Source organism: Pelodiscus sinensis, chromosome 1 (genome assembly GCF_049634645.1).
Source record: "Pelodiscus sinensis isolate JC-2024 chromosome 1, ASM4963464v1, whole genome shotgun sequence".
In the NCBI taxonomy this organism is placed as follows: Eukaryota; Metazoa; Chordata; order Testudines; family Trionychidae; genus Pelodiscus; species Pelodiscus sinensis.
The window spans coordinates 201176789-201194623 of NC_134711.1; the positions used below are offsets into that span (position 1 = coordinate 201176789).

The 17835-nt window shown below is 42.7% G+C and overlaps 1 protein-coding gene across 6 annotated transcripts in view; it reads left to right on the forward strand.

Moving 5' to 3' along the window:
• TAB3 (TGF-beta activated kinase 1 (MAP3K7) binding protein 3) overlaps window positions 1–17835 on the forward strand; it is a 77436-nt gene that overhangs the window by 40517 nt on the left and 19084 nt on the right. For 3 of the 6 annotated variants that reach the window (XM_075913269.1, XM_075913266.1, XM_075913267.1), the window contains exons 2-3: window positions 5958–6146; window positions 12628–14074. In XM_075913269.1, coding sequence (XP_075769384.1) covers window positions 6045–6146; window positions 12628–14074 — 1549 coding nt within the window. In that variant the 5' untranslated portion in view covers window positions 5958–6044. The remainder of the gene's footprint in view (window positions 1–5957; window positions 6147–12627; window positions 14075–17835) is intronic. The other 3 variants (XM_075913271.1, XM_075913268.1, XM_075913272.1) reach the window with 3 other exon arrangements.

The following is a 17835-nucleotide window of genomic DNA, read 5'->3' on the forward strand; positions in this document are numbered from 1 at the left end:
AACCATGGAGTTTTTAAAAAGAAAGCTTTAGCTGATACCATTCTGAAGTATTTGTATAGAATTAAGATATATTGGGAAGTGTGTTTATTTAAGAAGTTTAGAACTAATTTATCGATAAATAAAAACGTGTCTTCCTTACACTGTTCTGCAAAGTTGATGATGAGCAGCACATCGAGGTTCTGGTACTTATTAGGAAACAAGCTAGAGGTAAAGGTAAATGTGGAGCCCATTAATTGAACATTTTTTTTAGATTGATCTGCTTGCAACCTTATAAGTTAGGTAATAAAGAAAAGGAGTTGATAAAAATGAATCTGCATTGTAGATCTGTGTGATGGGGTATACAAGCCCCACACTGGTTCTGCAAGGGCTAACCAGGATTGCTTGGCCAAGAGAGCTCCAACTCCAGAGGCCTGCTTGGGTATGCTCCAGCTGGAAGCCAGGTATAAAGGCTGGTAGAGCAGCTCAGTCAGAGTGACTGCCACTTGGGGGAGGAGGTGCTGCCCCGCTCTGGAGGAAGAGCTGTGGAGAGATCACACCACAGAGTCGAGTCAGCAGGGAACAGCCGGAGAAGCCCCCAGTCTGGAGGAAAGTGGTGAAGAAGGCTTCTTCAGTGAGTGTGGTAGGAAGTAGCCCAGTGCAAGAAGTTAGATCCCCGAGAGCTCGGTGTGTTTGAGGCAGTTTTCTGGCTGAGCTAGTGATGGGTCATCCCACCACTGACAGGGCCCTGGGCTGGGACCTGGTGGTGAGCGTGGGCACAGGTCCCCCTACTTCATCCCCATTAAACCCCAAAGGGGATGCTACTACTATTTCTACTGACTCAGGCTGCTAGCTCGTGCAGCCCTGCGTGACAGGAACATTGATATTGACTTTAGTACTATGGCTGCCAGGCCTCACTGCCCAGAGAGAAGGGTGTGATTACTGATTTTGTCCCCCAGGACTCACTAACCTGAGGGAAGGGAGTGATTACAGACTTTGGATGCTAGGCCTCACTGCCCTGTGGAAGGGGGAATGATGTTGTTGACTCTGGCCACTAGGCCTCACTGTCCTGATGGAAGAGAGCAATTATTGACCAGGGATATTAGTCATGTAACTGCACAAAATTGTATTGGTTACACAACTATTTGATAGTCCCCAGGGGCTAGCCCCTCATGGGCACTGGCTCCCGCTCCCACCCTCTTGCTGCCTCTTAGAGGCGGGGCTGGGGGGGGGGGAAGTGTGTGTAGTTAAACCTTGGCTTATTAATTAATCTTATCTGTTAATTGTGTAGTGAACTACACATTGACATCCCTGTTACTGACTCTGGCTGCTGGGCCTCACTGCCCTTCAAGAAGAAGGTGGTTTTAGTGACTGTGGCTGCTAGGCCGGATTGCCTCATTGGGAAGGGATATAGTTATTGGACCTGAGGCCTAACACCCTGCCTCTGAGGAGGCCAGGTGTTTCCCACCCGTGACCATCAGATACAAAGGAGAGACAGGTCTTAATAGCCTAATAGCTTGGTGACTTGATTGTGATCTTGTTGGTACTTACGGAATTGCAGCTTCTTTTTGGACAAAATCTCATCGTGGCACAAGGTATCCTTTTTTGGCAGAAGATCTGCTGTGTAGCTCTCGATTAACAGAATGAGATATAAAACAATTTTACTTGTTTAAACATACCTTTTCACTTCTGCTCAGTTGATTTCAGTCTTCTCATTCATTATAAAAATATTGTCCGTTCCTCAATATCAGGAATTTAGGCTTTCCTTTGTGTGTGTGCTTGTTTTTTTCAGGTAGGGGATTAATGTTTGGTACTCTTTTTTTTTTAATTCAGTATAATTCAGATTTCTGTCTTTTTTTCAGTAAGAATAAAGACCTTGGAACAGTGAAGTGAGTATCACCCAATATTTGTATATCCATCACATGCTGCAGCCAGTCATTGTGTAAACAAGGTTAACTGAATTGTATGTTGGCGGACTTTGAGATATGGAAACATACAAACAATTAAGGACTTACAATGCAGCAGTGTTTTGTATATACAAGACTGTTGGGGTAGTTAATACTTTTTTATGGAAATAGCTATCTATGCTGTTTTAATATCATGTGGAACAATAATCCTAGTTCTAGCATATAGCTAGATGGTTCATTTTAGTCATTGTTTTGAAAATGTACATATGGTACCTTTTGAATGTGTCTACATCCTGCATTTCATACAAGAGATGGCAGGAAAAAAATGGAAGGAGGTAGCTTATTTCACTTCCAAATGAGTCTTAATGTGCAACTGAAATCCAGTGTTGCTTTTGCTTTAAGGTACTATATAAAATAGCAATAAGTTTGACATCAAACCCACCTGTATGTTTTAAGATATTTGCTTACTTGAATCATAAATGTGCGTTTTTACCACTCTTTAGTCCTGCAGATCCAACAAAGCTATGAGAGATTGAGCAGAGTTTTTTGTTTGTGCATCAGAATTAAGCTGAGTTTCAAAGGAGTTTTTGAAGACTTGGGGTTGAACCCAGACTAGAAAAAGGCTGTATTACTGCTTGCCCTGCAGGTCTCGGTGCCTTCCATGCTGTGCTGCTATGACTGACAGACCTGATGCCAACAGCCAACCTACAAGTGTACTGGTCATACTTTGGCTTCAGTTGCCCAGTAATTTTTTTGCAATGTAATTCCAGCACATGCCTCTCCCACCCCCATTCTGAATTTCCCTAAAACTGTGTTCCCTAAAACCTTGCTGTGTTCATCCCTCCCCAAATGCTTACAGAACTTTAAAATGTTCACCGTCCTTTAAAGAGACAATACACTGTAGCTGGGCCTGCCAACAGGGGGACAGTGGCGACATTTGCTCAGGGGCCTGGGTGATTTTAAAAGGGCTTGGTGCCCCCATCTGCTGCCATCACCACCAGCAGGGCTAAAGCAGGCTTACTACCTGCATTCACTGTACGTTGCTCCCAGAAGTGGCTGGTGGCATGGCATATCCTTGCAGTCCTGGGAGTAAGAATCTATACGCACTGTCCCCCACATCGAGCACTGACCCTGAGTTTCCTGGAGATCCCCTGCCACCTCCCCTACTCCCCGCCATGGAGCCACTGTCAGAGAGATGTACTAGTTGATTTTTTTGAGAGTCACACAAGGTAAGTTCCAATGCACTCCTGAATCCCGGCCCCCTACCCCAGCCTGGTGAAAAGGAGTGAGGGTGGGAGGTAGAGCGAGTGATGGAAGGAGGGTGGATGAAGTGAGCAAGGGTGTAAGGCTTTAGAGAAGGGGTGGGATGGCCCTGGCCTCAGGAAAGGGTCTTAGTGTTTACAGGATTAGACAGTTGGCAGCCCTACCAGCTGGGCATGTGGAAGCCTTGGTTATGCCAGAAGAACGAAGCTGGCAGCTCACTGGGCACCAGCTAGTGTAGGCACAGCACTGCCCAAATGTCAAGTGGAACCCATCCACAACTTGTGCATAACAATCTCATGCATCCTAGTTTTGCATGTACATGTGCCTTTGAGGAAGGGATACTGATACCACATAAAGGAGCATGAAGATGTTCTTTCAAATGAATCTATTCTCTTGGGCCCGGCATACTTCTATTGATATAGGTCCCCAAGGAAATTTCAGCTTCTCTCTTAATGTGATGCGAGTGTCCCAGAGGGAGCACCTTGGTCAGCTTCAACTCCAAATGTGAAACTAACAGAGAAAGGAACCAAGTTTTCAGAAGCTGCCCCCTAAATCCTGGATGCTAGTGCTGCTTCTGTAACCCCTGCACTCCCTCGTGGCCCTTGCCTCCCCCCCTCCTTTTTCCCTTTCTGTCCACTGGCCCTTGCACACAGTTCAGCTGTTCAGCCTGCCTTGTGCACCTACCCCTGTGATCCTACTACTGGGGAGAACCTGGATTCTGTTGCTGGTTTTGATTCTGTAATTCTGTCCATGTTCTTGTGAATGCGGATTTCATAGGGACCTATATGTAATATTAATGCCTATTTTTCACAGAAATGTACCATAAGCTTTTATGAAAGATCTTCTTTGATACAGTAATATTTGTATACAATTGCTTTCATTTTGAGGGTCATACCAAATATCTCTCTTCTGTGGAGTGTAGATGCTCTGTCTTATCAAAGTTCATTGATCCTGTTTTGAGAGGCAGAAGGTTTTGAGGATTAGTTAATGTTTATAAAATATATTATAGTTAACTATAGTAAGTACTTAATACTAGTTATTTTCTGTATGCCACAATTGTAGAAGGCATCCTTACTTTGATATTTAATTTAAGCTAGGATACTTAAGGCTAATATTGTGTTGGTGTGTCTTAAGGGTAAACCATGTTTACTCAGATGCATTTGTGTCCAATGTACACTCCTTACTCCGGTTCAAATGTTACTTGGTACAATTAGAGATTTTAAATACGTTTAATTGTGTAAACGTGTAACCACTGAATTTTCCAGTGGTTACACATTTACATGGGAGTTGGGGGGGGGGGAAGGAGCTAGTGCTAGTGGGGAGCCAGCTTTTAAGGCCATTCCCTTCCAGCTCCCGTTCTCACCTTCTCCCTCCTCCCCCCCCTTGCGTATTAGAGGCAGCAGGATGGTGGGGGGGACAGGTGTGTCTGTGGGAGGGGGTAGGTAGCTCCAAGGGCACTGGCTCCTGCCTCTTTCCCTCCCCTGCTGTCTCGGATACAGAGGCAACTGTGCGGGGGTGGGGAGGTAACGGTTAGGGTTAACCAATGAGCCCAGGCTTATCAGTTAACTGTGTACTAGGGTACATGCTCACATCCCTAGTTAGAATACTACTAGATAAAAGAATCCTGAGGCAAAAGTGGACACTCTTCTCTCTGTATTTAAATATGAAAGTGACATTTTATGAATACTAAAGATAAATACTTACTATATCCTAAAATCACTTAGCAGATTCTCAATCACTCTTTCCCAGAAGGTATCTTCAATGCATGTTCACGACTTGTAGGCGTAAAAATATTATTTTCCTATAGATTGTACCCATTTCTATTTTAAATTGTTAATATTTTATGTATAGGAATAGAATTATACATGTCTGTTTCATCATTTGTAAGATTTGGTAATATTGGTTAATTGCTTGAGTCAGGAAGAATTGTTTTCCTGTTTGCCACAAAAATGGTGGCTGTATATTTTTTCTAACTAGCGTGTGTTATGAGAATAAATCCAGAGAACATTGCTCTATATTTTGAATAGTTTAATGTATATATTATGCCTAAACCAGAGGTTCTCACACTTAATTGCACAGTGACCCCTTTTTGATGATAAATTACTACATGACCCAAGGAGGGCAGACTGAAGCCTGAGCTATGATACTCCAGGTGGCGGGGGAAAGGAGGAACCAAAGCCTGAGCACTATCACCCCTCGTGCTGGTAGAGGCCCAAGTCCAGGGCTTTAGCCCCAGCCAGGGGAGTCTGTAACCTGAACCCTATCACCCAAGTCTGAAATCATTTTGGCTTAGACTTGCTGGTGCCCAGAACCAAAGCCAGCTTTGGCAACCCTATCATAACAGGGTCACAGTGCACTTTGTGGTCCTGACCAGCAGTTTCAGAATCCACGCCTAGGCTACAAAAGTGCCCACACAGGTGTTTTGTTAGTTTTTGTAGTTCAGGTCTACAACTTTCTATTTAATGTCTGCAACTATTTTTAAATTTAAAAACTCTGAGGAGTAACCATGTTAGTCTGTAACTTTAAAAATAATGAATAGTCCTGTGGCACCTTAGACTAACAAAAATATATATAGTATTATGAGCTTTCATGGACAAAAACTCTTCAGATGATCTTGAGGGAGTCTATTGCACATCTGGGATTAGAAATTCATGACTCAACTCCAGTGTTTCATCCCTTTTACATCTGTGGACCTAGAAATTGATTCAGATCATCTGTGCACAAACTCAATTTGGTTGAGGGAGAAGGAAACTAGCTTCACTTTTACCTTGGATGAATTTGATGTATTTAATAAATTGTTTTTCCTAATAGAAAATGCCTGAATCAACGGAAGATCATATCCACTGGAAAGCTTATTGAACTCCATTCTTGAGAATCCCAGAACAACATCAGTCTGGCATGGCGCAGGGGAGTCAGCAACTTGATGTGCAGGTACTCCATGACCTTCGGCAACGTTTTCCCGAAATCCCAGAAGGTGTGGTGTCTCAGTGCATGCTCCAGGTATGCTGCAGAAGAATAAAATAGCATAGTAACAGTTACAGTATATCTATCATTATGGCATAAAACTAACCTCCTTGTAATAGACTAGTTAGAAATCAGTTCAGTTTCATATGGGGGTAGGGACATGACCTTCCTCTTTGCCAGCTCCAATTGCAGTCCTTTTCCCCCCAAGCACTACATAGCAAAATGGGAATACAACTTAACCATAGGAATGCTCCAGCAGTTTTATTGTTGCTGAAATTACTGCATACAATATCTCCACCCATCATAGCTCTGAGCTGATTTTAGACAAGTAAAGGACATTCTTTTAATATAGAACTGTGTACTCTGACAGTAATTTCTTGTGTACTGGGAAGTTGATGTTCTTCAAATGATTGCTCATGTGCATTCCAATTTAGGTGTGTGCGTGCCATGTGCACAGTTGCCAGGAAGTTTTTCCTTAGCTAAATACTGTAGATTGGCAGGGGAGACCCCTAGAGTGGCGCCAGTATGGCTAGGTATATAGCAGCCTGCTGACCGCCCCCTCCCTCAGTTACTACTTACCACTAGTGATGGTTGTCAGAGCTAACGTCGCTTACCTCAGGCAAGTGTGCTTTTCCTAGTTGCTTTGTAGTTAGTTTTTTCTAAAGTGTTAAGTAGTGTTTTTTCTAAAGTGTTAAGTTCGCAGTGGGAACTCTGGTTTTCCACACTTGGCTGGGCATGCTTCAGCTCCCTGGCTTCAAGCAGTGCAGATGGTGCACAAAGTTTATGCCCACTGGCGATCTGCACTACCCAAAGTGTTTGGGAGTGGCCCACTTAGCAGACAAGTATGAGGTCTGTAACACTTTTACGTCAGAACTAGAAGACACAGAGTTTTGCCTCCAAAGTCTGTTAATGGAGGCACCTTAGGATCCCCACAGGACCAGAAACGACAGCCTCTGTGTGCCTTCTTTAGTGCGGATTGTGCTGGCTCTGAGGAAGGAAGTGGACAAGACACCCCAAGGCACTGTTGTTCACTGAAGCCTAGCTCTTAGCACCAATCCTGTTCTCCTGTGCAGAAGAAGCAGAGGTGGGAAAGGGGATGGTCCCTTATTGCCACAGCTTAATAGGCTTAAAGGACTGCGTCCTGATCTGGCACACCTTTGGAAACAACCCACTGGTACTGTCGAGTCAGTGCAAGTGGACTCTGTCTCGGAGAGCCAGATGGGAGATGTGGAAATGCCATCTGCTCCCGAAACCTATGAGACTTCCTGAGACCTGATCGAGCTAACATCTGACTGGTCAGTGTCCCTCCGTGAATCTCTGATTTCACCAGCACCGTCACTGGTACTAGGCCCAGTACAGTCAAGGGGAAAGCCTCCAGTGTTACAAAGGTCCCTTTCACCTTGGAACTGATATGGTGGGGACTCCTGTACAAGGTGGAGTCCTCACGGGCAGCACAGGTCAATCAGCAGGGGTGGTTCCCTTCGGCATCGATTCCAGGAGGTGTCCGGTACAAGGTGTAGTCTTCCCAGTGACCTTACACTTGTGCAGAGGCTACCAGCATGGTACCACTTCTCCATAGTCTCCACATTCCACATCCATGTCAGAGTTGGAACCAGAGGACCACCAGTCCAAGACGAGGTGCTGCTCAGCACAGGTCCCTTCAAAGAGAGGACAGGAGTTGACCCTACAGCGGCCTCCTCAGTGGCAGGCCCCAGCCTCAGTGGCTGTTCTGGACTCGCTGGGCAAGCTGGAGGTTCCAGGTCGGTCTCTGTTGCTTTGTCAGCTCTGGGTCGAGACCGTGCTGTAGGGGTACGGTTGTCTCAGACTGTCAGGGTGACAGATTCCAGCTACACAGCCATTCAGGGCACTGGTGGAGTCCCATTCAGTACTGAGCTGCCAGTCAGGACATGCATAGGCTCACCGGTCTGGGGAGGATCAATGACACCAGGTTCCAGGGATGTCTCTGTGCCCAGTGCTGCCTAGTTCACAACACTCCAATGCTGGTGGCCAAGGGCATGTGCCTGCGGTCCTAGTCCTGGAGGTGGAGCAGGAAGAAGTCGACCATGTCACCCACACAAGTCTAAGAGTTTGTAGGGGCATGTTCGGGCTCCCTGGCAGCCAGGACATCCCACCCCAGCCCCATTTCGGGAGCATGTACAGACTGATTCAGATCTGGGGACCCACCCATTTAGGACAGCCAGGACTTGCTTGCTATTGGGACACATGGCTTCCTGTACCCATGTTGTCCCCCTTGCCAGACTTCGACTCCGCTCCCTACAAATGTGGTAGGCCGGGGTGGACAAGCCATCTTGTCTCCATCTGGACAGTATTAACTCTTCCCCCCCCACCCCCACCTTGGCGGTGATGTAGGTTCTTCATTGGTGGCTTGACCCTCCATGTGTTCCAGAAGCTTCTGTTTCATGCCCCTCGGCCCATCTAACCTGGCTTTGGTTAGGTGCCTCAGACTTGGTATGGGGTGCTCATCTGGGCGGACTCAAGACTTGGAGTGTCTGGTCTCGAACAGAATTTGCAATGCATATCAATGTAAAGGAACTCAGGGCTGTCTGATTGGCCTGTCTGGCCTTTTTGGGCGAAATAAGGGAGAAGTGTTTGTTTGCCTCCTTGCATAGGGAAATAGTGACCACCACCTTATCTATTGATATAAAACATCACTGTGGTGTTGTCCCTGCAGTGTCGCTGTGGGAGATGAGCATACACGATGAGACGCATCTACTGATCTCATACCTGCCAGGGTCTCAGAACTTGGTACCTGGCAGATAACTTCAGCCGCTTGTTTCAAATGCACAAGTGGGATGTTGCACAAGGCCTTCTCCAAATGTGGGGGCATCCCGTCTCGACCTGTTTGCTGCTAGGTGGAACAGAAAGTGCCAGGCCTTCTGTTCTTACTGGTGCGGCAACAGGGGCTCCTTGGCTGATGCTTTCCAAATTCATTGGAAGAAGGGCCTATTGTAATCATTTTCCCCCATTTCCCTTGATTCCCAAGGTCCGTGAGGAAGGTGCAGACCTTTTGATAGCACCACCCTGGCCCAGGCAACATGGGTACATGAGGGTCTGTCAGCTCCAAGCTTTGCACCATGGAGGTTCCATGGTTGAGCGTATTATAGCAACAGTGCTCGGAGGGGGTCAGGGAAGTGGTGGTAGGAAGTCTTCAACCTGGTCTACTATGTATTCAAGTGGAAGAGGTTTGCTTTGTGGGCCTTACAAATGAGCACCCAGCTGTTGCAGGCTTTAGTTACCTTAATTTTGGAATTCCTTATTGGGGCTAAAACAGGGGTTGGCCACTTCGTCAATTAAGGTGCATTTGGCCACAATATCTATATTCCATCCCAAGTCATAGGACTGTTCGGTATTTGTGGATTGCTTGATAAGCTCATTCCGTAAGGGCTTGGATAGATTGTACCCTCACGTGAGGGAACTAGTACTTCAATGGGATTTATACCTGTTCTTGTCTAAGTTAATGGCTCCTCCATTCAAGCCATTAGCTGCTTGTTCTTTATTATATTTGTCAATGAAAGTTGTGTGTTTGGTTACTATTATTGGTATCCAGCTAGGGAAAATCTTAATGGCAACTATGCACATGGCGCACACGCACCCCTAAATTGGAAAGAGGAGGAGCAACACATCTTGAAGAACACCAGTTACAAAAGGCAACAGTCTATTTCTAGGATTAACCATATTGAACTACCAGATGTATAAGCTGACAAAGCTATAGGATCTCTCTGAAGTACAGTATCCAGACACTCAGAGGACATTTGAACAGTGTTCTTTTTAATGTATTGTATTCCAACAGTCTTTTAAGTATATCAAAGTTATCCAAGACCACGTCCACACTAGAAGCACTTCATTAATATGATCTCAGGGAGTAGCTATATTAGTCTCTAACTTTAAAAATAACAAGGGGTGTGTGTGTGTGTGTGTTTATAGAAAGAAAGTATGAGTTTTTGTGGGCTAAACTTACTTTATTCAGATGAGCTTGAATGCAGAAGGGAAAAAAAACTAATATGGGAATATTGCTCTGCTGCACGGCAAAACACTTCCTAGGTATAGTTGCAGGTATGGTCACTGCTCTTTGTACCTGTATAGCAAAACTACCCTGTATGATTGAAGGAAGCTATGCCTGTAAAACACAGCTGGTGTACCTATGCCTACGCCTGGGACTTTTGCCTGCACATCTGTGTCAGTCAGGGATCTCAGTTCTTCATAGCACTGAGAAACATAGTTTTTACAGCACAAGTCCCTAGTGTAGAATGGGCACAAGGCTGTGCAATATCTGAGTTAAAAAGGAAAATGAACCAAGAATAGTCATAGGCTTACCTTTACACTGTGTGTTCCAGTTATTTAAAACTGTCTTGCATACACCAAAAAGTTGAGGTCTTTCTAGATAGGTGAGAGAGTATTCCATGGGATATCACCAAGCTGCTGTCATTCCCCTCTCGTCTTTGTCATGTTATGCTACTTGAGGGCATCATGGACTCATACTGCTTTCTGTGTAGGACTGATTTCTGGTATCTGCTGTTGCTCTCTGTTGCATTTCTCTAATTATGGGGATGGAACACTGGGATCCTGCTTTAATTTTGTACTCCCTGTCACTTAGGCTTGCTGGGGAGGAGGGGAAATGTGTGTAGTTGACAAGATTAACCAATAAGCTTATCGGTTAATCGTATAGTAAACTATACCTTGACCTCTCTAGTTTAGATCTGTTTTCCCTCTAAGCTGCATGGCAGCACAACCCCACAGTTGCTTAATGAGACCCACCCAGCTAGGGACTCAAGACTCACACACACAGCTGCCTGGCAGGAGAAGGGACACTTTCGTTGCTGATGGGGAAGTGCCCTTCCCTCTACCAGGCAGCTCGTGCATGAGACTTGAACCCCTCATTGGGTGGGGCTTATTAAGCAGCAGCATGGTTGTGCTGCCACACAGCTTACAGGGAACGCTAGTTTGGATACGAGACTGAATCCCATTTGTGGGGGGAGAGGGGGAGGGTTTTGTTCTGGAAATGTGAAAAATATCTAAGCTTTCTCTGAAATAGCATAGAAATCACATTTCCTTAATCTTGAGTGACTATCTGGGGTGTCATTATCTTGAGCCAGAATATTAGGACTGATTTGGCCATAACTAAAATAGCGGGGAAAGTCTGTTTTCGTTTTGACTCAAAACACGTACTTGGCATACATTCAGGTGCAGGGTGCGCAGCAGAAATTACACGTCTCCTGAACTTTGAAGGGGTTTGGATTATTCATTCTTCTGAAAGTGGCACAAGTTTTTTCAGTTTTATTTATTTTAAAGAAAATGTCGGAGTTGAAGATGCAGTGTAAGAATATAAAGAGTCTTGGAAAATGGCTATTTCCAAAAAATTTGAAAATTCTAAAAGGTCTTTTATCACTTGGCCAGTGTAGAATTTATGGGTGTGGGTTTTTTTTAACTTTTTGTTGCTGTTAAATGGGTCTTATAAATTGTCATAGGTAAGTACACTGTTTCAGCGTCCTTATTTGGATTTAGAAGTTACGTTTCTCTAGCTTGCTTGACAACCAAACCAGTAAGAGAATAATTTGGGCAAAATGTTTGAGTTCCTTTTTTAAATTGCCGGAGAATATTGGTACAGTTAGTTTATCTTTATAAACCATTCTTCTGAAAACAGATTTCAATCTGCATTGCTGACATTGAAATACTACTATGCACCATTTTCAGACTATTTGTAAGTAGCTTTTAAACTCTATTTAGAAAATATTGCCCAAGCATCTGAATAGTGAAACATCTGTCCTAGTTAGCATTTGTGGCTGTTTACTACTTCAAAACTATTTTCTAGGGGGAATAATGAAAACATTACATTGAATTGTATTACACAAAGGAATAAAGGACAAAATGCAGGACTACCTATTGCATGGCTCAAGGAAAACTAGACAGAATACATTTGAACGATGAACACTTGTAAAATAAAGTGAATTTTTTAATGCTGAGCTTTGATTTGTCTTCCATTAGCTTCTATTTAAAATAAAGTTAAACAAGATAAGTATTTGGAGTGTGAATTCAGTAACCAAGGAGATTGGATGGCTGTAATATGTTAAACCACTTAAAAATATTTTTTTGAACACTTTAGAGTTTCAAACTGTGTGAAATAGTTCTAATTTGTAGTGTTTTCTCATTTGAAACACTGTTAAATATAGGCACACATCCTTTTATGAAGAAACAAACTTTCCAGGAATGAATACCAAAGTTATTACCAAATTCTATTTACCTTAACATGGACTTGCTAGATTTTGCAGGTCACTCAGTAGCTGATATCATAACGTTTCATTGTAAGTAACAGCCACATTTCTTATATAGCATGGTTTAGTGGAGATTATCTTTATTTCAGGAATCGTAGGTATGCCAGGTATTGTGAAATGTTATCCCTAATGTGTTCAAGCTAGTCTTAATGGGAGTTGCAGTTAAATGTAATGACTCAAGTTACTGATGTAATTTGAAGATAATTGGTGTCAATTCCTTCTTCTAGAACAACAACAACCTTGAAGCATGTTGTCGAGTCCTTGCACAAGAGAGCAGCAAATATTTATATATGGAGTACCATAGCCCTGATGACAGCAGAATAAACAGGAATCGCCTTTTGCACATTAATCTGGGTATTCATCCCCATGCCAACTACCATGCAGAAGGAGCTCAACTTAATGGTGGTCGTACACTGGTACATAGCTCAAGTGATGGACATATTGATCCTCAGTGCACAGCAGGTAAACAGTTGATATGCTTACTTCAAGAACCACACTCTGCTCCAGCTGTTGTTGCAGCTTCTCCTAATTACAATCCATTTTTCATGAATGACCAGAATAGAAATGCAGCTACTCCTCCTCCGCAGCCATCTCAACAGCCATCTTCCATGCACCCAGGAATGAATACATCTGCTATGCAAGGCCCTCCTCCTCCATATATGCACATACCTCGGTACAGCACAAATCCTATTACTGTTACATTATCACAAAACCTCCCATCTGGACAAACAGTACCCAGAGCTTTACAAATTCTTCCACAGATTCCAAGCAATCTTTATGGGACTCCTGGTTCTATATATATTAGACAGACCTCTCAATGTTCTTCAGGACGACAGACTCCTCAGAATACACAGTGGCATTCATCGCCGCAAGGCCCAGTCCCACATTATACTCCGCGCCCGCTACCTATTTATCCACATCAACAGAACTACCAGCCTTCACAGTATTCTCCTAAACAGCCCCAGATCTCTCAGCCAGCTTATCAATCACCACCTGCTTCTCAATGTCCTTCTCCTTTTGGCTCTCCTCAGCATCAGGTACAGCCTACCCAGTTAGGTCATCAGAGTTCACATGTGTTTATGCCGCCTAGTCCTTCAACTGTTCCTTCCCACCCTTATCAACAAGCATCCCAGGGTTATCAAAAACAGGGTGGTCACTCAATATCTTATCTCCCTTATGGTGGACCTAGTTTATCCAAAGGTTCTATGAACAAGATAGAAATTACAGTTGAGCCACCACAAAGACCTGGGACGGCAATGAATAGAAGTCCTTCACCGATCAGTAATCAACCATCTCAACGAAACCAGCACCAGCTGTATACAGCCACTACTCCACCTTCAGGCTCTCCTTCAAGAGGTATGTCAGGTCAACCAAAACCACCATTTAATGTTAATCCATTATATATTACTTACACACAACCAGTTGGACCTACAGGTGCATTAACACAGTCTCCCCAGGTAATGGTATCTCAGCCAAACTCAACAGTGTTTAAAATCACAGTTGGTCGAGCTCCGACTGAGAATCTTTTAAATTTAGTGGACCAAGAGGAGCATTCTGCAGCACCAGAACCTATTCAGCCCATTTCAGTAATGCCAGGATCTGGAGGAGAAAAAGGAATCCATAAATACCAGAGGAGTTGCAGTTCTGGATCAGATGACTATGCTTATACTCAAGGTAAATTTCTTGAACTGCAAACTGTTTAAAAAATTAAATTGCATTTTATAATCCAGGATTCTACAAGCCTTGTGTCAGGAAATACTGTACTTATTCAGAAGACCAAAGATAACATTTGATCTCTGTGACTGGAAAGATTTTGATGTAAATATAAAATGGAAAATATTAATTGAGATAATAAATATTAGAATTTGACAATAAAGTGGTGCAAATCATCTTATCCCATAAGAGAGCCAGACAACATTTGAGGAAAATGGGAAGTTGTATGGTTTAAAAATAACGAAAGCAAACTCTTTTCTATATAGGTCATTTACAAAATTTTGTGTTGAAATGTTACATGTATCTAAATACAGATTAGATCATTTTTATAGACTCAATTGTAGAGCTGGAAGGGATTCCAGGAGGCCATCAAGTCCAGCACCTTGCATTGAGGCAGGATCAAGAAAATAGATTATCCCTGACAAGGATTGGTTGAACTTTTTAATTCTTAAAAATCTTCAGTGACAGGCATTTCACAATCTTCTTGCAATCCAGAGTTTAAATGTCCTTAGAGTTAGAATTTTTCCCTTGTATATAACCTAAATCTACTGTGCTGCAGTTTTAAACCCATTACTATTTGTACTTTGAATAATATTTGGATAACTTAGAATACTTGTATAAACAAATAGCTATTTGTTTAATAAGCAAAATTTGCTAGCTGCTATGCAGAACCAAAAACGTTTTATCAAGACAAAGCCAAACAAGTCAACAAGATGAATAAATAAAAAGGAGACGAGAGAGGGGTCAGGGTCTAAAATATTAAGGTTGCACAGTAAGAATCCACATCTTGATAAAATAACTGAATTGTTATGCATCATTTAAAGCTTAAAAAAGACTTTATCATGAATATCATGGCAGAAATGCTTTTGGCGGTAGATTTGGATGAAAAAGGGTTAAGAATTTGGCAATCAGGCATGTGTTTCTGTGACTAGGGGCAGCAGATCCTTTGCAAGAGGTCTAATATCAAATGCTAAGTAATTACAAACTATGTAAAAGAATTGGGTGAAAACTTCTACCCAAACATTTGAGCAGAAAATTGCTCTCTTCAGAGTTACTGCTTTTGTAACCTAATTGATATACTTTAACTCATTTGCCCAGAGAAAGTTTAGTTTGGAAGCATTCGAGCCAGTCAGCTATGTTATCTGTCATATTGCTAACTAGCAGCAATTACTCAGTGTACTTCATACTTAGATTTCCCATATTTGATTTTATTCCCATATCATGTTGTTCACATCTTCAACTCTTCCTGCCATATTTTTAGGCCCTCCCATCCTCTCACCTATGTTTAACCTCTTTAACATAGAACTGCTCTGTAGCAGTCTGTTTCTGTTCCATGCACGCAGCATCCCTTGCTGATTCCTGGACTGAAAGCAGGCAGGAATAAACTTTGTGAATGATGGAAAACAGGAGACATAAGAATGTAGCCGTGTTAGTCTAGGGTAGCTGAAACAAAATACAGGACTATGTAGCACTTTAAAGACTAACAAGATGGTTTATTAGATGATGAGCTTTCGTGGGCCAGACCCACTTCCTCAGATCAAATAGTGGAAGAAAATAGTCACAACCATATATACCAAAGGATACAATTAAAAATATGAACACACATGAAAAGGACAAATCAAATTTCAGAACAGAAGGGGGATGCAGGGGAGGGGGAGGTAAATGTCTGAGCTAATGATGTTAGAGGTGATAATTGGGGAAGCTATCTTTGTAATGGGTAAGATAACTAGAGTCTTTGTTAAGACCCCGGCGTAAAGTGTCGAATTTTAGCATGAATGACAGTTCAGAGGATTCTCTTTGAAGTGAAGTCTTAAAAGGCCTTTGAAGCAGGATGCAGGTAAACAAGTCGTTGAGACAATGTCCTTTCTGGTTGAAATGGCAAGAAACTGTTTTTTCTTTGTGATCCTGTCTAATATCTGTTTTGTGAGCATTGATCCTTCGGCGAAGTGTCTGAGACGTTTGTCCAATGTACATAGCAGACGGACACTTTCGGCACATGATAGCATAAATTATGCTATCATGTGCTATCAGATGCATCTGATGAAGTGGGTCTTGGCCCACGAACGCTTATGCTCCAATACATCTGTTAGTCTGTAAGGTGCCACAGGATTCCTTGTTGCTTTCACTGTTAACAAGAAACTCATAGGAGTTTAGGAGAAATACTACTGGCTTCATGTGACTAAGACAAAGTAGGTTCTGAGTTGTAAATTACTTGCTAAATAAGGTTTTATTTGCTGTTCAATTTTTTTGCACCCTGTTTTTTCCCCGCCCTCTAGATATTTTTTTCCTCTGGTTCTTGGTTTCCTTCATTTGGGGGGTTCACTTTCTTGGGTTTGTATGATGTTTGGGGCAGAGACCTCTGTCTTTCTATATGTTGTACAATTAGCATTATGGCACTTGGAAAGTGTCTTTGTTACTGTAATATGAATAACAGCAATATAATATTTAGCTTCTGCAAACTCACAAATTCCACTTATGTAGACCAACTCAGATTTAAAGAGGAATATGATTTTGCTAATTTAGAAAATAAATTAATTTGTATGTCTTTTCTACAAGTGTCTACCTTGGTAAAAAAGTTACAAAAAATATAAGCATCATTATTAATTTTTTTCCTTAATGCTATAAATTATATTGTGTGATGCCTATCTTAATAAAATGTAGCATATACAAGAGGGCATTGCATATGTCTGGTATAAAATGGACAACAAATGAGACTGTAAAGCCAAGAATTGGGGTGCCGTGAAGTCTTGCAAGATATTTTTATTGTGTTTTTTTCAATTAATAGCGTAATTATGATATATTAAACTATTCTCTTGACTGAAACATTTTTTTTATGGAAGGTTGCTGATTTTGTTGTTGTAAAGTTGTTTAATAGGAGATCCTGTTTTCAATCCCTGTATTGCTGATGGCTTCTTAAATTTTAGGGCCCCTACAAAATCCAAAATTGAGTATTTCTGCTTCAGGTAGAAAAGTGGCAGCCAAATAAAAATATTCTTTCTTGTTCCTGGCTCTTCTTCCTCTCTCTAAAATCCTGCTTCAGTAAGAGGTCATGTCTGTACTTAGCTCCCGTATGGAGGTTTTTCCTTTCTTGCATTCAGTATACATTTTTTTCTTACAATCCCTCTCTTCCCTGACCTCCATATAAATGTTATAAAAATGTTAAATTGTAAGTGCTTTGCATGCAGTAGTATTTTGCAGACTTCTGTAGTATGTTCTTGTGCATTTTTTTTCTGTTAGTTTATTTCAGAGTAGAAGTATAGGAATAGCCTCCTGGAAATCCCATTATTTGAACAGTGTGCCCATCTGAATGCCAGCAGCACATCTCTTCCTTTTTCCCACTTCACTCAATTGCCCTTATCAAGAAGGATCTTTCCTCTTTTTCATTTGAGCAAAGGTGAAAACAAATAGATCAGATGGTGCTACAGGTCACTGGTCTGAAGGGTATTGACTACTAGAGGTTGGACCTCCCTGGTCTGGCACCCTCAGGGCCTGACCAGTCCCAGATCAGGGATTTTGCCAGACCCAGAGAGGTAATTTCTGGACCCCTGCCACTGGCCACCTCTGGCCTGCCCACTGGACTCCCAGCTGGCTCCCCCTTCTGCTGACTCTCCTGAATCAATGGGGCAGCCACCGCTGCTGTGGCTCCGTGACTTGCAGTGCAACTGTATGCACTGCGCTGTGGTGCCAGGTCCTGCAAGCCAGGCAGCCATGTGCTGGGGCAT